General features: G+C 35.0%; 1 protein-coding gene across 3 annotated transcripts in view; it reads right to left on the bottom strand.

Moving 5' to 3' along the window:
- Nucleotides 1-21,052, bottom strand: part of LOC111868269 (trichohyalin) — a 137,376-nt gene that overhangs the window by 56,060 nt on the left and 60,264 nt on the right. For 2 of the 3 annotated variants that reach the window (XM_033752981.1, XM_033752982.1), the window contains exons 14-17: nucleotides 13,684-13,774; nucleotides 5,203-5,324; nucleotides 2,616-2,795; nucleotides 333-460 (exon numbers count right to left, since the gene is read on the bottom strand). In XM_033752981.1, coding sequence (XP_033608872.1) covers nucleotides 333-460; nucleotides 2,616-2,795; nucleotides 5,203-5,324; nucleotides 13,684-13,774 — 521 coding nt within the window. Of the gene's footprint in view, nucleotides 1-332; nucleotides 461-2,615; nucleotides 2,796-5,202; nucleotides 5,325-13,683; nucleotides 13,775-18,735; nucleotides 19,808-21,052 lie in introns of all 3 variants that reach the window. The other variant, XM_033752980.1, reaches the window with a different exon arrangement.

Raw genomic sequence — 21,052 nt, 5'->3', positions numbered from 1 at the left:
TATGTGAAAGGTGAAGTTGCCTGTACCTTCTGTATAACACCTGATGAAGGCATACAAGGATGGTGAAGGTAAAGTTCTACAGTGCTGGTACTACAAGCAGGTCAGTAGTCAGATTAATGTTCTGATCATTTTAAACTTGTTCTAGAAGCCCCCAGTCCTACTTTGATAGTAACCTGAGTGGGACTCACAGCTAGACTAGATGTGCCCTTGCTGGGAATCAAGCCCCAGTAGTTGAGCTCATAGCTAGCTACTTTATAGAGTTAATCTGGCTCCTGAACAATTGTACAAACGAAAATAAATGAACAAAGGGAATAAAAATTCCCACCACTCACTTGCTTTTCTGAATAGAGCCCTTAGAAACCCTCTTCTGTGTAAGAGTAAGTTCAGCATGTAGTCTCTCACAGTCTCGCTCCTTCTCTATCAATTTCATACGCAGCTCAGATACTTCAGCTTCCAATACCTGAAATTTGTTAATACTTTAACACTATGTGCACTGGTGTAATCATGGAACATATAATTTGAACTGAATTACATACATCTTCAATCTGAGATAAAATTGTCAACCATAAATATTACCGGAACTAATAATCAGAAAGAATATATATGATGATGATGATGATGATGCAGTGGTGTGCTGATTATAAAAAGAATCATAATTTATTATCAGCCTTCTCAGTTTTAAGCTTAGAAAAGAGAATATCTGCATATCTATATTAGTTTCAGTATCGTTTTCTTCTGAATTTAGTCTTACAAAATTTTACAACAGTGCTCTTTGTTTTAACATGTTTTTTCCAATCATATTTTGTGAAAGCTAAAAAATATTATGTGTATAGCAGGGCAGCATTTTGTGCCACTTGTAGTATATTCAAACTGGTCCCTTTGAGACTGTGAGCAGAACAGAGCAGAAGTTTACCACATTGGAAAAAAAACTCAGGATCAAACTTAAATATAATATATAGTGATACTCTAATCACAACACTTGTAATGTCAAATTTCTTGAACTAAACATTGATAGTACTTTGTCCTGGAAAGATCATATTAATCAAGTAGTAATTAAGCTGAGTTCAGCTGTCTATGCCATCAGAACTTTATCTTCCGTTGTGTCCCAGGAGAGTCTACTGATGACTTATTATGCCTATGTAATTTTTTTAATGTTAGTGGGGTGGGACTAAGTCCCTTGTACTGCGGCCACTTCTGGCCTATTGTACCAGCCCCAGATGATAGGTGAGGGTGATTGTGGAGCAATTGGTGGAATGAAGATTGGCAGGGGAAACCGAAGTACTCGGAGAAAACCTGCCCCAGTGCCACTTTGTCCACCACAAATCCCACTTGACCAGACCCGGAATCGAACCCAGGCCACCACGGATGCTTATGTACATTCCATTATGTCCTATGGAATTATATTTTGGGGCAATTCTGCCAATAGTAATTTAATTTTTAAAATTAAAAAAAGAACAGTTAGAATCATTATGAAAGCTAGAAAAATGGACTCTTGCCATCCATTGTTTAGGTATCTAAATATTCTTCCATTTTACTCACAATATATATTTTCAATATCCATGTTTGTTGTTAAAAATATGGATACTTTCACACTAAATTCTCATATACATAATATCCATACCAGACAAAGTTCAGATTTACATCATTCAACTTATAGATTAACTAAAGTCCAAAAAGGTGTCTACTGTTCTGGGATTATGATATTTAATAATTTACCACAGAATCTTAAGAACATGACAAATGATGTTGATGAGTTTAAACATGCCTTAAAAGATTTCTCTATATTGGCTCCTTTTACTCATTGCGGGAATATCTAGATTGGAGAATAATGGAAAACCTTGCTTCTTACAAATAATCTATAATCTGATTGCTGATCTCATACGGTTCTTGCGTGGTTGACGTAATGTTTTGTCTTGATTTTTATGCAGCTTTTCATTTTGAGAAGCATGATCTATATGTATTGTTTACCTGTAGAATTGCCCGTATATGTTTTTCTCTGATAGTATTGTGATATGACGAGTCCTGTATCAATGTATTTTCATTTATGGGAAAATGAAATAAATAAAGAAAGAAAGAAAGAAGGAAAGATAACTGGCATAAGTGTGTAAATTTATAATGCATTTATTCAGTTAATTTAGGTAATTTAAATGAAATTGTATTAATTTTAAGTTTGATAGTAATGTTCTTTTTAAATTATGTTTATTAATTAAAATGGTATTAAGTTTTTTATTTTCTATTTTATTATCTATGTTAATTGAATAATTTTTGTGGTTTTAATTATGTAACTCATGTAATTTATTATATATATATCTGGACACATCTATTATCAAAGGGACTATTTCCACATCCTAGGTTTTTTACCTGTATGGATATATGGAAAATAATGGAAATGAATGAATTTTTAACATAAGTTTTAGAAAAATCATACTTTTGATATATGAGTTTTTGTTACACAGTGACTTTCAGGAACAGTAATCATCACATAAATCTGGATTTATCTTTATCAACAAGTTGCTCTTAGAAGGCTGTGAAGCTACCTGAACATTGAGCTGGGCAGAAAATCTATCTATGTGACTGAAAGGACGTTATAATCATTAACAGAATACTGCTATCACCTTGAGTTTTTGTTCATGCAGTGCATTCCCTGGGGCAGGTTCAGAACTTGCTAGTGATGCTACTGTATTTTTTCTTGCAGTCTTCTCAATAAGCTTGTCCTGAAGTTCCTTCAATTTGTGCTTCATGTTTTCACCTTCACTTTCCAGTTCCTCCACTTTCCGCCTCAACACTGCTGCCTCCTATAAAAATTACATACAGATTTGGTAGTGTAGAGGATAACTGATTCAATTTTGATGAGGTTAAGGAAACTTTGAGCATATGAGTATATCTGTCAGTTTTGTAGTGGAAATTTTATTAGAAAATAATATATATAAAATTACTTAATTGCTAGTTTATACTTCCTGCCACATTCTTTGTATACAAATACAAGGATCTGAAGTAATGTACTTGTATGTCATAAATTACTTTCTGAACTCTTGTTAACATGACTAATGGTTTTATCTCTTTTATCATTTTAATGTTACACTGATTACTAGACAATAAAGTGATGCTGTTTCAGCTGGAGAGGTTGTAAGTAGCAAATGAAGTGTGAAAATAATAATGAATGATGAGTGGATAAGGATTTGGATGGAGATAGCCATGGTCAATTACGAGCATGATCTCAGTACTCACGTGGAGAGACTGAGGAAAAGGATATATAATCTCAGTCTTCAGATGATAAAAAACCATTACCTCAATTCAAGTCTAGATAGTTACTGTCACATGAATATGCTCAATATGGAAGTGTGAGGTTGTATACTGATCAAATTAAAATTTTAAATAATAATGTCTCACACCTCGCAATGTTGAGGGTCCCATTTATCCAAGTTATCTTTGTTTCTCCACACACAAGTATATGGGGCAAATTATTGTTGAAAAATCGCATTTCCAAGGGACACAAATTTTCCAGCATAAAGTAGTTCCTATCTTGCATGCATGCATCACTCTGCACCGAAATTACAATTCTGGAAAACAAGGTTGGATTCCAGGCTTTTAGTGATGGTGGTGCAGCTGAATTGCTGGAATCTTTGCTACTAATGCATGAGTACCTGGCAGAGATGGACAGGCAAATATGTAAAGAAATGCAGGATGCTGGTGACAATGTCATTTAAGAAGACAATACCTTAACATTTAAAGGTTTAAGGGAAGCCTTCGGACAAACTGATGAGGCTATGTATCATTTTTTGAACCATGATCATCTCTATGATCATTCTACGAAGAATGAACGTAAAATTCGACATGTGTTGTCATGTTATACAGAAATTTTACAGGCAAAAATGTGAGCTGGAATCTGAACAACTTTATACTCATTCTCTGCAAAACACAGACCAACCACAGAAGAATCAGAACTTTAAACAGGTATTTACAGCTTGCAGCAGGCACGCACGCACGCACAGAATGCATAATTATCATACAGTATACTTTTGAAAGTAAAAAGGACTGATAACTTAATGGAGTGCTATGTTGAGGTTATTTATGCAAAAAATGTGCTTTTTTAAACAGTAAAATGTGGTGTTAACACCACATATACACGGTGCCAAATCCCAGAAGACTGCTTTCTTCAGTAAAATTATTAGTTAAAATTGGGTGTAGAAGTTGTATTACAGTTGCTGTGGAAAGATTGTTGGTTAAACATGTTTTGGATGGCACGCTACCTTCTCCGGTTACAGAACCACCTGTGGAATGCTTGGATGTTCTGGTCGTTTTTAATCCCCGATTACATTATTTATGGGCATCAATTCCCTACTTCAAGGCAATTCACTTTAAATGGCATTTTCTGCTCCCAATTAACCAGAGACAAGGGACACTTGTACAGGTATCTCACTGGTGAATATTCATATCTAATTAGCGAATGTGTTCTGACAGCATTTAATGTTAAAGCATTGTTCAATGCTAAAAATGCAGTTTGTACAGAGTGCTAAGAACAAAAAAAAAAGGGCGGGGGGACAAAATAAAAAGCTAATACATTCAGTAAAATCTAGAAGCAGAAACACCACAAGTCAGTACAGGTTATAGAACTGGGAAATGTTTTGTTCTTTCCATGTTCTCAAAAATCCAGAAGGCACAGATCCTTTTTCATCTACATATCATGCTTACTGGACTACCTGGTTTATGATCGATTTCACATACATCCATATTCTAAATGGGGGTGGGTTCAGCTCATAACATTTATTTTACAAGGTAAGGACACCAAGTGAGTAATAACACAAAGAAGGAGAATAGGAAAAGAGTGGGCAAGAATAAATGTTGGCTGCTTGTGGCAGGAGAAAAAAGATTGGATAGGACTTGTCATGAGATGACCCATCATGATGATTTAATAATCCTATGACATCTATATAAATTGAATAGTGTTAAATGTGAAAATGACAGGATTATTATATGTAATTAATAGATTTAAGAATATGAGTAGTTACTTGGCTTGCCACCTGCTTTCATACTGGTACCTAGCTCGGTTTATTCAACTCTGAAGAGGAAGGTGATATGATCCTCCACTTAAAATTGCTTAGTACTTTTTACTTGAAGCCAAGATTAAAACCTTCTCAAATGAAAATGCCGTTTATTGCAGTTTATACCCAATTAGGAGTTCATTAATAAGCAGAAACTCACTTGTTCATTAAGTTCCAACAGTATCCTCAATTCTGCTGGATCTTCTTCATCTGATATACCCTCATCTTTTTCAACAGATGGCTCTGGAGTCAACCGTGCTGGGCTTGGGCTGTGTCGGCGACCTTGAAGTGAATACAGTTCTTTGAAGCATATAACATTACAGTTTCCCTTTTGGTGAAAATAGAACTGCAACAGTAACCACTGTAAAAATACTTATCCTCTATTACTGTAAACAGATTAATTCATGAGGAATCTGCCAAACTTCAAGGGTCAAGTAATCAAGTGAGTTTGATAAAGAAATCTTACTACATTAATCATCATTCTTTATTTTATAAGTATCATATTATGGTATAATTACATTTGTTTATACCTATGTCAAAGGGTCTACTTAACCCTAATAACATTTGAAGCAATGAATGAAATTCACTAAGCTTGGCGTGAATATCATGCCATTAGAGGCTACTCCACATTTCAGTGCCCTCTAAGAAATTATAATGATATGGTGGTGCTGTGATTGCCTGAGGTGACAACAATTGTAGTGTCCTTTAATGCAATGCCCTTAATTTGGTGTAGCAATATTTCTTTTTCAGTCTTTCTCTGCAGAATATAAAGTAACAACAAAATCTATATTTACTTTTCTGTTTGATACTGACAACTAATAAACAAATAAAACTAGACATGTTAAAGTGTTTGTGGAACAGTTCATGAAAAGATCTACAAATTTTAACTGAAATACCTTTCTTCTCTGTGAGCATACTTGAGACATTAAAAATACAGCACTCATGTGTAATGTTAAGACCATCTCCAACAAGTTTCAGAGAGTGGAAATCTAAATTAGTGGAGATTATTTCAGGATTAGATAATTATGTTGTTTATCTATTAGCTTGTAATTCATAATAGCACCCTGATGTAAATGGGAGTTTTTAAGTAATGTTGCCAATTCTTTCTAGGACTTCTTCCTATATATAAACAGGGCCATCTGCCTAGAATGAAAGTATTGCAGCAATGGATAAAAAGGTCTCCTACTATATCTTGTGTTAGTGCAACGTGACACCTTTTTTGAACAAACATTTAAAAATGAAAAATTTTCAGTGGTACAGAGTAATCCATGAAAGATTGATAAGTACTTAGATAATCAATGAATTCCCTGTTTTTACGACACTCAAACTTTCATCAAAATCATAACAGAAGTTCACCATTGGAACCTTCCATGAGCCAGTTGAATTCAGTTCTCATTCTCACACCCTGTTTCTCTGAGATCAATTTTCATATTATCCTCCCATGAATGCTTCTTTCTTCAAGTATCTCCCTTTTGAGGGTACCTGACCAAAATTTTGTATGCATTTCTCCCTTTCCCAAACACAATGCATGCAACACACATATATATCATGAAATTAAAGCTAAAGCTATTTGTTTAACAGGCTCTGGAGGTCCATAGGGTTGTGAGATGTCAAGGCTCACACAATTTTCATTAAATCAAAACAATTAAAACTGCATATTAAAATTCAGAGTTCTTATTGAAGAACACATCAGAATGGAGTTATGGAAACTTATGTGGGAAAAAAGATAGAAAGGCTTCGTATAAATATCTCTGACTGCAGCTAGATTATTTCATAACATATGCCTTCAATCAGTAATTGCCTTAGGGATTAACCACAATGATTGATGTTTCACTAACTGCCAGAGTAACATTCTCTAAATCATATAAAGAAAGCGTAATTAAGTGTGTAGGAAAATTCACTTTTTGTCATTCTTTTAGGTTGATCACAGAGGCTCTGCAGTCAAGTGCAAGTAATGTCTATGGTAGCTCGAACACTATGGATCCCTTGTTTAATCCCACTCATGGTATGGATTCCGCCCCATTATTCTGTGTTTGTGTTGTCAGTGTGTGCAGAGGCCTTGCAACTGTCTGTTCTGTGTCCATGGATACTTATACACTGTCCATACAATTAATAGTTTCAGAAGTTAATTATGAATTGAAAGAGGCCAAAGAGGAGGAGGAGGAGGAGAAAAAAGACAGAAAGAGGTTATTCTTTCACTTCTCTGATAATAATAATAATAATTAAGCTACAATCTGAAAATGACAATAAACCTTTATGATCAGCAATCACATTTTAAACTCCACCTTCTAAACAATATTTACACTAATTGAAATATATATTTCACAATCATAACAATACAAAACTACAAATTTATATATACACTACATGCAGCAACTATTAGAAATGAATCATGCAAGGTTATCATTCTATTTCCAAAACATTTCCATTCCCAACCAGAACAACAGAAATGCAGTCTATGTACTCTTAAATTTACACTCCATGCACAATGTAGGTAAACTGCAGGTTCAGTGCTGAGATGAACTTCTAGTTTAGTTTAGTTTAGTTTATTGTAAAATTCCATCGATCCAGTCTAGGCTACAAATAAGCCTGATGGATATAGAATGAGTCACAGACAAGCAACTAAAATACATTTGATTTGTTTCATTCTGGTCCGTCACACTAACAATTATAAATACAAACCACACCGTCCAATGTGACATGTAAGTTTTTACTATGTTCAAACTTATCTCCCTTACATGTTTCGGTCCTTACGGGCCATCTTCAGAGGGAACATCATTACAAATTGGAAACTACCATCACAATAGATGTTTTGATTTAAAATACATACACTTATATCCTATAATGCACAGTAAGCATAAAGTCGAACGTTTCACAATCACACAGTTTTTAAAAGTTTCTAGATGTCATTTAAAAAACCTTTATCATCAATAGTTAAAATTTTTTAATCCACGGAGGTTCGTGTCCGTACTCCTATCGTCCTTCTTGTATGGGGCAGATTTTGTGCCGCCTGTCTATCTTTATGAGGAGGTTCTTGATGTCGTCCAGGGTTTGTTCATGGCTTGCTGTGTTGTTTTCACAGTGAAAACAACATGGATAATATAAATGCTAAATTAAACATGAATTTTCAAATAGTGCACAAATGGTTTAAATCAAATTTGTTATCTATTAATTTTTTAAAAACCTATTGTATGCAGTTTAAAACAAAAAACACTGTATCAACTGATACTATATTGACCTATAATAATAATGTCATAACTGAAGTTTCCCATATTAAATTTCTAGGTTTAATAATAGATGATACATTGACTTGGAATTTGCACACAGATAAGCTTACGAAGGGATTGACCAGAGTGTGTTACATGATTAGAGCAGTTAAACCCTATATGTCCTCTACTTCATTAACAATGATCTATTATACTTTATTTAATTCTGTTTTAGCTTATGGTATTTTATTTTGGGGTTTTTCGTCAAGCAGCGATAAACTCTTTAAGCTGCAAAAAAGAGTTGTATGTATAATGACAGGCCATGGAAATAGGACTTCAAGCAGGGCTCTTTTTAAAAAAACTGGAAATATTGCCACTGAAATCACAATATAGTTTTTGTATTTTATTATTTGTTGTAAAGAACAAAAAACTTTTTATTACAAATTATGATAGCCATAATGTGAAGACTAGACAAGGTGAAAATCTTCATTTTCCTCTTTCGAGATTAACTATATATCAAAAGGGCATATATTTTATGGGTATTAAAATTTTCAATAAATTACCTTCTTTACTTAGAGAGTTGATTGGGTCACCTAAAAAAATTTAAGAGAACCTTAAAAAAATATCTGGTTTCTCATTGTTTTTATAATTTGGAGGAGTTTTATGATATTAATTTTTAACTATTTTGTAATCTTTTTGGTCTATATGAAATATTATGTATATATGATCTTTTGCCTTTTATGTTTGACTTTTTCCTGCATTAATTGTAACATGTTACTTTGCATAGTTGTGAAATTTTTGTTAGACAATGTGCCCTATTGCTCAGCTGATCTCATATATTTTTTGGACAAGTACAATTTTGCAAGGCTGACTGTATATATTTATTGACGGTAACTACATCCACTGAAATTGTAATTTCTTATGCATCTATGGTGGACTAATAAATACAATATAATACAACTGATGTCTAATTGAACTGTTTGGCTATTAGTGGTTCTAAATTGTATATACTGAATTTTGTTATAATTTAATGACAACAAATTGATATTAAACCATTCATCCAACTGTCTGAAAGAGGAAATAACATCCTTCTTAAAATTTACTAAATTAGGATTAATAACAATAATGCTGGTATCATCAGCAAACATGACTGGCTTAGAGTTATAATTAACTTGTACTTTAGGTAGGTCATTTATGTACAAAAGAAAAAGCATTGGTCCAAGTATAGATCCCTGGGGCACTCCACGTTTAATCTTTCCCCATTCTGAAGAAGCATAAGAATGTGTTAATTTATCATCAACTAACTAACAATTGCAACTAACAATTAGGTACTTCCACTATTCTAGTGAAACCATTATCTTAATTATTGCCTATTCCTCGCCGTGTGCGCTAGGTGACTGCAAGAAACTTTAGTTCCCTGACCCTTTCTCTCTACCTCACAGCTTCCACCCTTATTATTAATGTCTTCAATATTCTATTTATGTGCATTTCTGAATCAACAGTACTGATAAAAAACACTTAATAATTGAGTTATACATATTTCTTCTCCAATATGGCGAACTGAGCACAGGTACTAAACATAACAGAGTAACAAATATAACATGAATATATTGTGAGTTTAAAAATATGAGTAAATGGACCTTAACTATACCATAACATTGCTAACATGCACCTTTGTCTTCATGTGAAAATTGAGCATGCTGCATGTGATGGAATGGCACCAAACCTGCATTTTAACCTTCATTGTAACTGTGGTTATGAGCTGACAAAAACTGCTATGTTATGCACTACAGTTGCCTCATTCTATGGATATTAAATCTAATAGTTCAGCATGAATTACAAACTTCTCTCCAAGCATGCCACTTGTTATGACATATTCTTGTTTCTTCAATTTCTCATTACTTATGAGAAATTTATTCAATGAAGAAATTAATTAATACAATCACAATATTCTGAAAATCACCACTCTGTGTTAGTAAATTCATTGTTTGTTATAGATCCCATATAACACAGAATGTATTAAATTGATGAAGGGGTAAGAAAACCCATCTTGTCTCCTCTCATCTGTTAAATCAATATACTGTGTTGTATTCAATTGTAAATATAATATTTTTCAATTCTGTTGCCAAACTCAACTTCAGATGGGCTGGTGGAATAAAATTGTTTGATGGAAACATAAGATACTTTGAGAAGAAATAATATACACAATTTTATATTGAACATAACCCTTTCACTACTATAAAGGATCAATTCTGTTGAAAAGGAAAGCACCTGTGTCTTATAGACTGATATGTTTTAACAGATAAATTATGCCAAAACACTGTGTTTTCTTCCTTTAAACAAATTTAGTTAGAAAATAAGAAGTATAAAACTGATATTAATGCATATTAAATTTAAAAATAAAGATAAACAAAAAAATAGAATATATGATGAATTATACCATATCCTTATTTTAACAATATTAAATTAAAAATGTTTAATGTTACTGTATTTGCAAAATTTGACATCAAGTCTCATTATGCATACTTCATCTGTGCTACATAAAATACATGCCAAGCTGAATTTCAGAACCTCAGCCATCAACTTCTAAGACTGAATGAATAATTGTCAGTGCCAATTACTTTATGCTGTGCATCTGTTGTAATTAGAAATGTTAATTCAAAAATTAATTAATGGTAATTTATTTATAAACAAAGACCATCATGCTTTCAAATATTATTTTTGAAATAATGAGAAATTAATTTACATTTAACAAATGTTTGCCTGACAGATATCTTTCAAGGAATTCATCACTCTCATAAAATGAGGAGGTATGGATTCTGTATTCAAAGTCTGAGGTTAATAATGGCTAACCCAGCTGAATGATATATCTTTCTTCTTTAACACTTTCCATGCAATGAATGGGATTCACCACTCTGAAGCTGACCTCTTCTACACTGAATATCTCTGGTGGCTGACACCTCCAGCAAAAAGAGAAATTTGCTACAATCTCTGCGCAACTATCATCCTGTTTTTGGGTGTTGGCACCATGTGGGACTGGGCTGTGTTGCTACATGGTGCCAACAAACAAGACAGGGTCAACACTAACACTGAATCACCATCAGAACCTAAAAGTCATTAGCTGGACAACAATTTGCAATAATTAAAAATGAAAGTTTTAAGTTGCCATAAAAATATACAAATGAAAGGTTTTATATACAATGCTCAATGTATGCACAGACAACAGTGAAAGGATTAAAATAAGATGAAAATATGGGGGGAAACATATACTATGTCTGTTAATTCAGTCTCCTACTTGAGCTGACTAATGACAGCCTACCCTTCAAAATTTTAATACATTCGTGGAGAATCTCTCTAGTTAAATGCAGCTTTAGAAAATGGTCATGGCTCAGAAAAAATCAGACAAAACAATGTTAGTTAATGTCTTTATTGATTAAGAGGATTAAAATTAGTTTCAGGGCATTCCAAGGGAACATCATAATGAATACAAATTGAATTTGAAAAACAAATGTATGTTTCCAATTAACCTGGCTTGAGTGCAGTGTTGTCATTTAATATCACATTCTCATTATATGTATTATATTCCTGTACTTCAATCAACTTACTCAAATGACTGTATGTTAGTTATTTATAGACATGAGATGTAAGAAGCCAGTCCAGAGTCCTAGGATTCACCTCCCCAAATTTCACCAAATTATCTATTATTTAAGCCTGTACACCAAATTTTGATGCAAAATCAATTCAAAACTCTCAATCTCAAACATCAAGAAATTTCCTTATTGATAAACTATATCTAACTAATAACTATTTAGGCTTTCATCCCAAATAATTTAAAACCTGCTGAAGGACGGATGCCTCACAGTCAATGAAGTATTCTAATAAAGTTCTATCCTCTGAGATATAATAGTGTTACATCTCAGAAGACAGAACTTTTCATATCCATTGCTGTGAGAACCTCAAATCCTAAAAGTATTCTAATGGATTAAAATACTTTCAATACATCTGTCTTTACCTGTAATGTTAATGCAATGGAATCAACGTTTTGTGTTCCTGAGTCTACAGTTTTCCTTCACTTAATGTTTGAATCAATATTACCAAGTCAATTATCTCCATGTTGAATTTCTCCTAGTGAAGTCTTCTGAGATTGCTATTCAAATCCATTGCCTCCAAAAGAAAACTTATGTGGGGCTTCACTAGAGTAAAATTAACTCTTCTCTAAAAATTCTGAGAACCTAACACTACAACATTCTTGCACATGAATTGTTATCTCTAGCTTAGCATTATAAAGCATTATTGTTTTCCTCGTACCTCCTAGTGGAGACTTAACTAAATTCTTCATACTTCAATAGGAAGTATGATATATGGGAACAGTGTTTCTCTCTCATTTTTCCGCCAATTCCAATTATTTACCTTAATATAAAATCACGCAACATAATCTTTTGTAAAATAACAAGGTACAATCTGAAGTCAGAGTTTGTCTACATGGTAGAAGTGGATTACGCAGTCCAATGTGAAGCATCACACATTTTTAACATCAGAAGTGAAGGTTCATGCTGTAGCTATCTACCCTCAAGCCAAAAGCTAAAGGAACTTCTGGTAGAAATCCAGCAACACCTGAAATGACCAAAACCACTACTGCTGGTTTTGGTACCAACTCTAATAATTCTGATGTACAATTTTTACAAATGCACTGACAATAGTACGTATAATATCAGATACAGACAGTGCCATTAAAGAAGTAAGTAAAAAAAGTCAAGCTATCCCTGTACCAGGCCGTGAAGGCCCATAGGGTTGTGAGACGTTGAGGGTCCCACATTATCTAGATAATCGGCTCAAAGATGGTGGTAAGGGTGTCAGCCTTATGTGCCGGCCGCTCTTTACTCCCCAGGAAAATTATTTAATTAATTCCTGGTACTCATTTCTGTTAGAGGCTGAGTCAACCCCAGGGCCATAGTGCGGCTGGAAGGATTAGGTCAATTGAAAAAAGTCCAATGACCTCATCAGGACCTGAACCCGCAACAATAAGCCACAAAAAAAAAACGAAATGATAAATGTTCTTTTAATTAGTACAGTGATTTACAGGAACTTAATTTTAGCATTCATCAAGGAATATGTACACAGTTTGTAGCACAGGTTCACTATAGATTGGCATAGTCTACAAACAACACACTTCAGCGAATATTAATTACTGATGTCTGTGTTCTTTTCAGATATGCTTATCATCTGTCTTACCATAAATCCCATACATTGCAGAGAATGTGTATATCAACTGACAAGGAACTGCATTTATTATGCAAAGGGTTAAAAGCAAGTACAAAGAGGGATGAAGTGAGCTTTAGTATAAAAGAGTCTTCCATTTCTTTTCTCTGTAAAATTCTGAATTCTGTTTAAAAAATGCTGCAGAGAGATTTCTTTTCCTTTCATCACTAACATACTTCTGGCCTTGGTAGCCATTTTCTTGAGCTGCAACACCAGGGATTCGTTATCATCCTCGACTCTTGACGCCTTCTTACGCAGAGTTTGCGCCTGCAAACACACAGACACACACCAACAATCGCACAAGTGTTCTGCATAGACCCACACATGGACTGAACTGTACTTGACATTTTAACAATAAATAACAAACATGCTAAAGTAAAATTAATGAAAGTGACACATACTATATGCTAACATAATGAGATCCACGGCTTTTAATTTTTTATGTATTTTTATCAAACCACCAATCTACAGACAATTTTTGCAGGATTAACTGGAGAGTGGAGAAAATTACATAATCAAGAGCTTGATACTTTGTATTTTTCTCCTTATATTATGATTATTAAGTCAAGGAAATTCAGATAGATAGGGCATAGAGCATGCATGGGAAAACTGGATAATTGTGCAAAATTAAACTGATTCAGTGTAAAATCCAACAGTAGGTATTTCAGAATATAGTAATGACCCATTCAGTAAAATTCTGGAATATTTCTTGACCAACTGAGCAACTGTGCACGTTGTAATATCCTACACCATGAAATTGTGGTGTTTGTCCACAGTTCATTAAATAAGGCATAATTGGGAGTTGTATCTTTCTGCGAACGTGCATGTTTCACTGGTGCAACTATATAAAAAACCTGATTGAAATTTCGTATTGCATGCTTATATAAAAAGTGTGAGAAACTTTTAATTTGGTTCGTACTGGTCTAATACAACTCTTATTTTTAATGTAACTAAAATTTAAATTTAACAGTTTTCTCTAAAATGGTGCATTAACGAAAAGAGATATGGTGCATACATACTAACGAACATCTTTACACTGGCAGAATTATGTGTCTTCAGCAATAGGTAAGCAGCTTTATATTATGCACATGAATAGCCATTTGTGTCACTATCATGCAGCACTAATAAGATAAACGTNAAGACCAGGAGCCAACGGTATGAGCAGTTCATTCCGAGACAGCAGCCCAGTCAGAGCTATGCCTGCAGCAAGAAAACACCGCAGCAGCGAGTCTACTAGTAGCCGCGCTGCAACTGGTTCAACCATCGGTTATCAGCACCTACCAGTCCAGCCAACCGGCCTCACCGCAGCCAGCATCGACTAGTCCCCCCCTGGCTGCAAGGGCTTCGACTAACTTCTCAACAAAGTGAACGAACAGTGAGAATAGGCAAATAGCAAGTGCGTGTGGTGAACATTAATAATGACCCCACATTACCATTCACCAGGAGGGCATGGGAGTAACAGTGAACATAACTGATAGGTGCGATAAGAAATCACATTGGAAACGACTATTGTTAATAATTAATGAGGCAACAGAGAGGGTAGCAATGCACATGTGGAAATCTCAGTCATATACTGTATACTGTCACATGTATTAGTGACCTGTAGATAGGGTTTGGATTGGCGAATTAATTTGTTGGATATTCAGTAGTCTTAAATACAATTAATTATAACATGTTCAAGATAACTGTAAATATTACACATAAATGAAGTCTTCTATATCCGCTTTTACTAGTCATTGCTAGGTAACAGATCTAAACAATGGCTACACCTCTGCTAGGTTTTTCCTATCCGTTTCCTGGCAATGAATTTAACACAGGAACTATAACTGTCACACTCCAAACATCACTGCACTGCAGCACACATAAAGTCTTCAAATCACATGTTAAGTCCTCACTGGCCGACTTCTAATACTCCTTCAATTACGAACTTGCCATTGCTATGTCCTACAGGCAACTGGCTCTCAACACCTTTGGTTATTCTGGGAATCTCATTATAGAGCTGCAGCAAGGACTACACAGAAGACAAAGTTGTACCATTGCGTGGAAGCTAACCACATAGAAAACACAGTTTTCCCTGTATTGCTGCATGTTGGAAACTGTTTACTGAATCATTGCCTGGCAATGTTTTGATCAAATCTGTTAAAATACCAACCTTTACAGGCTGACTCACCACCTTGTTGTCATTGAAACAATGGCCTGTGGCAGCATGGCAACTACAGAAAGAGTGGAACAAAATATTCTAGGGATCCATGACTAATCATACGACAACCTGATGGCTTTACTTTACTTTACGTGTAATTTAGGAATATAATGTGGAAATCAGTGAGAAAATTCTGTGATATGAGGCGCAGATGAATGACAGAACTCAACAATTTATGTGAGCACTAAGCAGCTCACCCTGTGGTTAGCAATGACTAACCATTTACATGTGCTTTATCAGTGACACTGTCATAGCTACACACAGATTCAAAAGAGGAAATAGCCATTGATAATAAGTACGAAAATTTGCCATGCCATCAGTAGCCCTCCCCTAATTCTGAAGTGACACTAAGGAAGAAGTGCCTGAAAGTGACACATGGCACACCAGAAGCAACCGAAATATATGTGCTGGGTTGCCATTCACAATGGGCATACCCATCAGAAATAGTTGCAAAAAAAAAAACCAGGATTTAAATGCTGAAAAAGCTAGTTGAAATGAAAAATTCTGAGACAGCAGATATGATTAACTGGCAGTCAGAATATCTTGCAAAAATACAGGCATACCAGATTTAGGGACATCCAGTTTTGTATACAGATGGACCATGGGTTGAGAGCAACCTAACCTAACTGCTGAAAGAGCAAAGAAGTCACAAGTGTTCAGACAGATGTGAACTCTGCAGACAGGCTTATGCTGCATCCAGGAGGAATTAATGTATTTCTTCTTAATGCAGAACATCTTTACAGGGTTGAGAGTGTAATGGGGGACTATCATGGTCATATGAATGCTGCAAATTTTGAGCAATGGAGAGTTGAAAAATGGATCCTTAGTCTTCCCCTGTCAGTAACTGTCCTCAACAATGCATTTTATCATTGTCTCCAAATTGAAAAATCAGTATCAGCCTACATAGAAAAGGCAGACATGATTTCCTGGCTCTGTAAGAAAGGCATGAGCTGTAATAAAACCATGTAAAAAATGAGCTGTGTAAACTAATTCTACCACTGAAAACTAAAGAGAAGCTATCTTGATCACATCATGTAAAAACAAGGACTTACAGTTATTAGATTACCTCTACATATGTGCATTTTAGAATAAAATTAAAAGAAAAATTACTACAAGTCATGAAAACACGGTGTCACTTGCGAGAAAGAGAGCCTGGGAAGGGTTCTGTAGACACAGAAGGAGTTGAAAACCAGTACTGGGAAAGAGATAGATCATTCCAGAGGTGACACACCATACTGCCAATAACCTCATTCCTGGAAACAATACTGTGCAAACAGTGATACCAGCTCTCAGAGTCACAGCAACAACAGTGAAACTGACAGTCAGTGGCACAGTAGTATGCCCGATCAAGACTCTGATATGGAGCCTGCACAGCCACCACAGAGTAAGAATTCAGTGGTTCATATTTAGGTCCTAGATGCTGATCCATGTGGTGTGCTGCACCCTTAATGCTTCAGATTATCTGCATCCCTTGCAAATAACAACTTTAAGAGTCAAAAATTGTATATATGATTTGAGTGCCTCTCTCCACTTCATGATATTTCTAGTGCTGCATGACATTTTCTTTCCTATCCAGGAATTACTGGCACAACAAGGAATAGGGTGACTCATGAATTGATGATTTATTGCTAATTCGTAACTATACCTTGAAAATTAATATGAAGTACTCAGACTGACTGTTTGATTCATATATTACGAGTATTTAGGGATGCTGTAAGAACTGAAGGGATTATACGATGTCAAATGATAAGGGAAGATAGTCATAAATGGTGAGTAAGTAAGAATATGATATAAAACAGGTTATGTTATGTTTCAGTGTGTTATCTGATCATGTCTCTGGTGAGAATGAGAAAAATTACAAAAACTCTCAAGTCAGAATAGCTAGTAATCCAGCTGGGATTTTTACAAGGTATATATTCATTCTTCTCAAAATCTTTTGTTGTCATGGTCATGTAATGGTAATATTAAAATACAAAGAAAATGACAGAAATCTATTTCCACAAGATGCAGCCCCCACCACAAGCTGAGGAAACCAAAATGAGCTGGACTATATAAAAGTTTATATGAAGACAGGTAGTCTCACATTTACATTGTTTGGATTAGAATTGTTTCACTGTAATAACACTGGTTAAAACCAGACTGCATTTAATTTCCCATTATTCATGTCCATACAACATCATTTTGAGTAATAAATACAGTTGAGAACTGAGTTATTCATCTCTTACTTTGATATGATATACATTCTTGTTTCTGGGAATGCAATCCCATTGAAAATCAAGAACTAACTGTATATTACACCTATACAGTAACACAAAAATTTTAATGCGAAAAAGAAAACCATCTGATAATATGTCAACACATAAAAGGCAAAGGTGGAACAACAAATATAAAACTACAACAAGCAAAGAAAATGTCTCACTCAGATTATTTTGTTATTCAGCTTTCACAAAACAAAACTCCGTTTGAGGAACAAAAACACATTTCTCATGAAACCGTATTTAGTGTGGACTACTGAAATATACCATAATGTATATATATTTGACACAAATTATAATGTTTACAGAAGTACAGATCTTTTAATGCATCTCTCATTTCTTCCAGCTTTCCTTCATGTAAATAATTATATGCCACTCCACATGAATTCTCTTATCAGACAAATAACTAGTAGATTAAAAATATCTTCTTTTCTGAACTCACAATGTTTAGCACTTACATCTCACTTATATGGAAGAATCAGTCTGCATGGGAGTTAACTGTTCTACAAATAATGTAGTGTAAAGTCAGAAAACTGGAGAATCATGCAGGTGTTTATTCACTTAATGAGCCAACTGGATATTCAGATATACGGTACAATGAGTTCTCCATTAAACGATTTTTTATTATTATTTTCTGTGCAATTATAAAGAATAATTACTGACATATCTTCTACAGCTACAAATTTAAATCGAAAAGACCATGTCGTTACAAAAAATGTGTTTTTGCATTATCAGTTTGAGTATTCTCATCTACAGCTTAAAAAAGATCATACCTATGGTTGTTAGTAGTGTTCTCATCGGTGAACTTCTACAGAGGAGAGAGCCAGATGGGAAAACCGTTGGTATGGAAAACTGGAACTGTCGCATAGGGCTCATCACTGAGAGTGGAAATGATGCTGAGCAATCTGTTTGTGTTGCAACAGATATTTGCAGCTCTGTAAATTCTTCAAGAGATGTGTCAGATTCTAATCTGGCAGTATATGGAGGAGTAGAGATATTTTCTTCAAATATACTGGATGAAATTAATAATGGCTCTTGAGATTCTGGCAGCAGTGGCTGATGTTCACTGCCAATCACAGTTTTCTGAATTTCTGAATTTCTTTCTAAATTTGAAGCAGTCACAAATTCCTTCTCTGGTGACTCTTTAGTTTGAACTGGTACAGATGTCACTGCAATACGTTCAGTTTCAGTAGAAACAGTTTGTGTTTCAAGTGAAAGAGTCTGAGTTTCTACAGAAGTTCCTAGCTCTTTAGAAAGCTTCAAATAAATACATGTTTCTTCTGAAGTACTTTGAGGGAAAACAGATGTCTGAAGCTCTTTAGGAAAGTCTGCCTCAGATATTTCTGTTATTGCTAGAAATTCCTCTGTTTGCATTTCAACAGAAACCTGTACTAAGGGATCCGTTTGAGTTGATTCTGCTATTTTCACTGTATTTCTTACATCTGATATATCCAAATCCATTTGTCTGTCTTCAGTTGATGCCAAATCTGTGGCCTTTATAGTCTCAATACCAACAGCATTTTTCACAGCTTCTCCAGAAGTCAGTGGGGGCATCTGAGTATCAATAAGACTTCGGATTATAACTGGCCTTGTTTGTGAAGTTACAGGAAGTTTCAAGACACTCTTTTGTGTTCCAGAAGATATTCTTGGATTTCTGTAAGTTTCTCCAAGATTTTGAGTAGTAGCATACTGGAACTGACTTCTAGAAATGTTGACAGAGGATATTTCTTGCTGGTACTTTAATGACGGAACAACATCTGGCTGCAATGATGGTAATGTTGGTGTGTGTCTACCATCAGCACTGTTATCTCTGATGATGATCCTCTGTTTTCTGCTCCTCTGAAGCTGAGGTTAGTTTCAAAAATGGGAAAAATAATTCAGAACATTGATTCTCAAGTGTAACTACTGTACTTTGTATGCATGTGGAAACCAATTACTTATGTGGAAAGTATCTGAATAAAGTGATTTAAGATAGCTCTAAAGGCTCATAAGAATGGCAAAGCAACAACAAGAGATTGTGTTTTTAGAAACTGTCCATTATCTTGCTCAGTATCACTATGTGTAGTGTAGCGTGTACAGACGTTGCTATGCAAAAGGCAAATAAACAATGGTGTTATGAAACCCATTTCTAGGTAACCTCAGAAAACACAACATTAGTTACCACTGAAAATGGTGTTTCCAACTAGATCAGTGAAAAGTGCTTACAAAGAAGAGAATATGGGCAACCAGTTCAGTTAAGTTCTGCAAGGGAAGCTGTGAAGAGATAGCACTATAGTCAGCTGAGAACTGAAAGTCCAGCCGTGAAAAAGACTTTATATGTGCTGTAGTTACAGTGAGACTGTCATAATTACTGTGTTAAAATCTGTTTCCAGGATATGACTAGTGAAGACTGAGAGGTTTTAATTAGTGCTAGTGATTTGTAAAGCATGGAGATTAGCAATAGTATTGTAGTTATGACCTGTAAGAGTGGCCTCCGTAGTCTAGAGGTAATGTTCCCACCTCATGACTCATGGTACATGGGTTCAAATACCCGGCGGAGGTCTTTGAATTTTTAAGGGCGGAAAAATTCAGGGAACAAGTCCTCCGGGAGGGACTTTAAGCCGTGGGTCCAGTGTTGTAGCTTTATGGCACGTAAAAAACCTCATATCTCCAAAGGAGATCACTGAGCCAAATTCAAGGACGTTTCCCGCCCAACAGCAGTCTCTAAGGCCTCTGATAGATGGGGGAAGCATTATAGATACTGCCAAGCCAGTTGAGAACTCGCTGGCTTGGTCAGGACTGATGGTACACACCATTATCGGTAGGATATAGAGACTGGTAGAATATCGTAGAGGGAAGCACAATGGACCAATACTGGTCTAAGTGCATGGGGAAACCCACCCTCTCCAATAACTAACTAACTATGACCTGTAAGTGTTCGATAAAACTATTCACAATCCATTTTCCATCTACAGTTATTCTAAATATGTTGCAGTATAAACACAGATATCCAAAAAATTATGGTGGTCTTAACCAGACAATGGAACTGTCCAGTAACAAAATATTAAAAGAATGAGAATGTGACCACAGCAAACATTTTGTTCATTAATA

This window comes from Cryptotermes secundus, unplaced genomic scaffold (assembly GCF_002891405.2).
Source record: "Cryptotermes secundus unplaced genomic scaffold, Csec_1.0 scaffold721, whole genome shotgun sequence".
NCBI classification, from domain to species: domain Eukaryota; kingdom Metazoa; phylum Arthropoda; class Insecta; order Blattodea; family Kalotermitidae; genus Cryptotermes; species Cryptotermes secundus.
The sequence above is the reverse complement of the archived record's forward strand: the minus strand, read 5'-3'. Positions and strand labels throughout refer to the sequence as shown.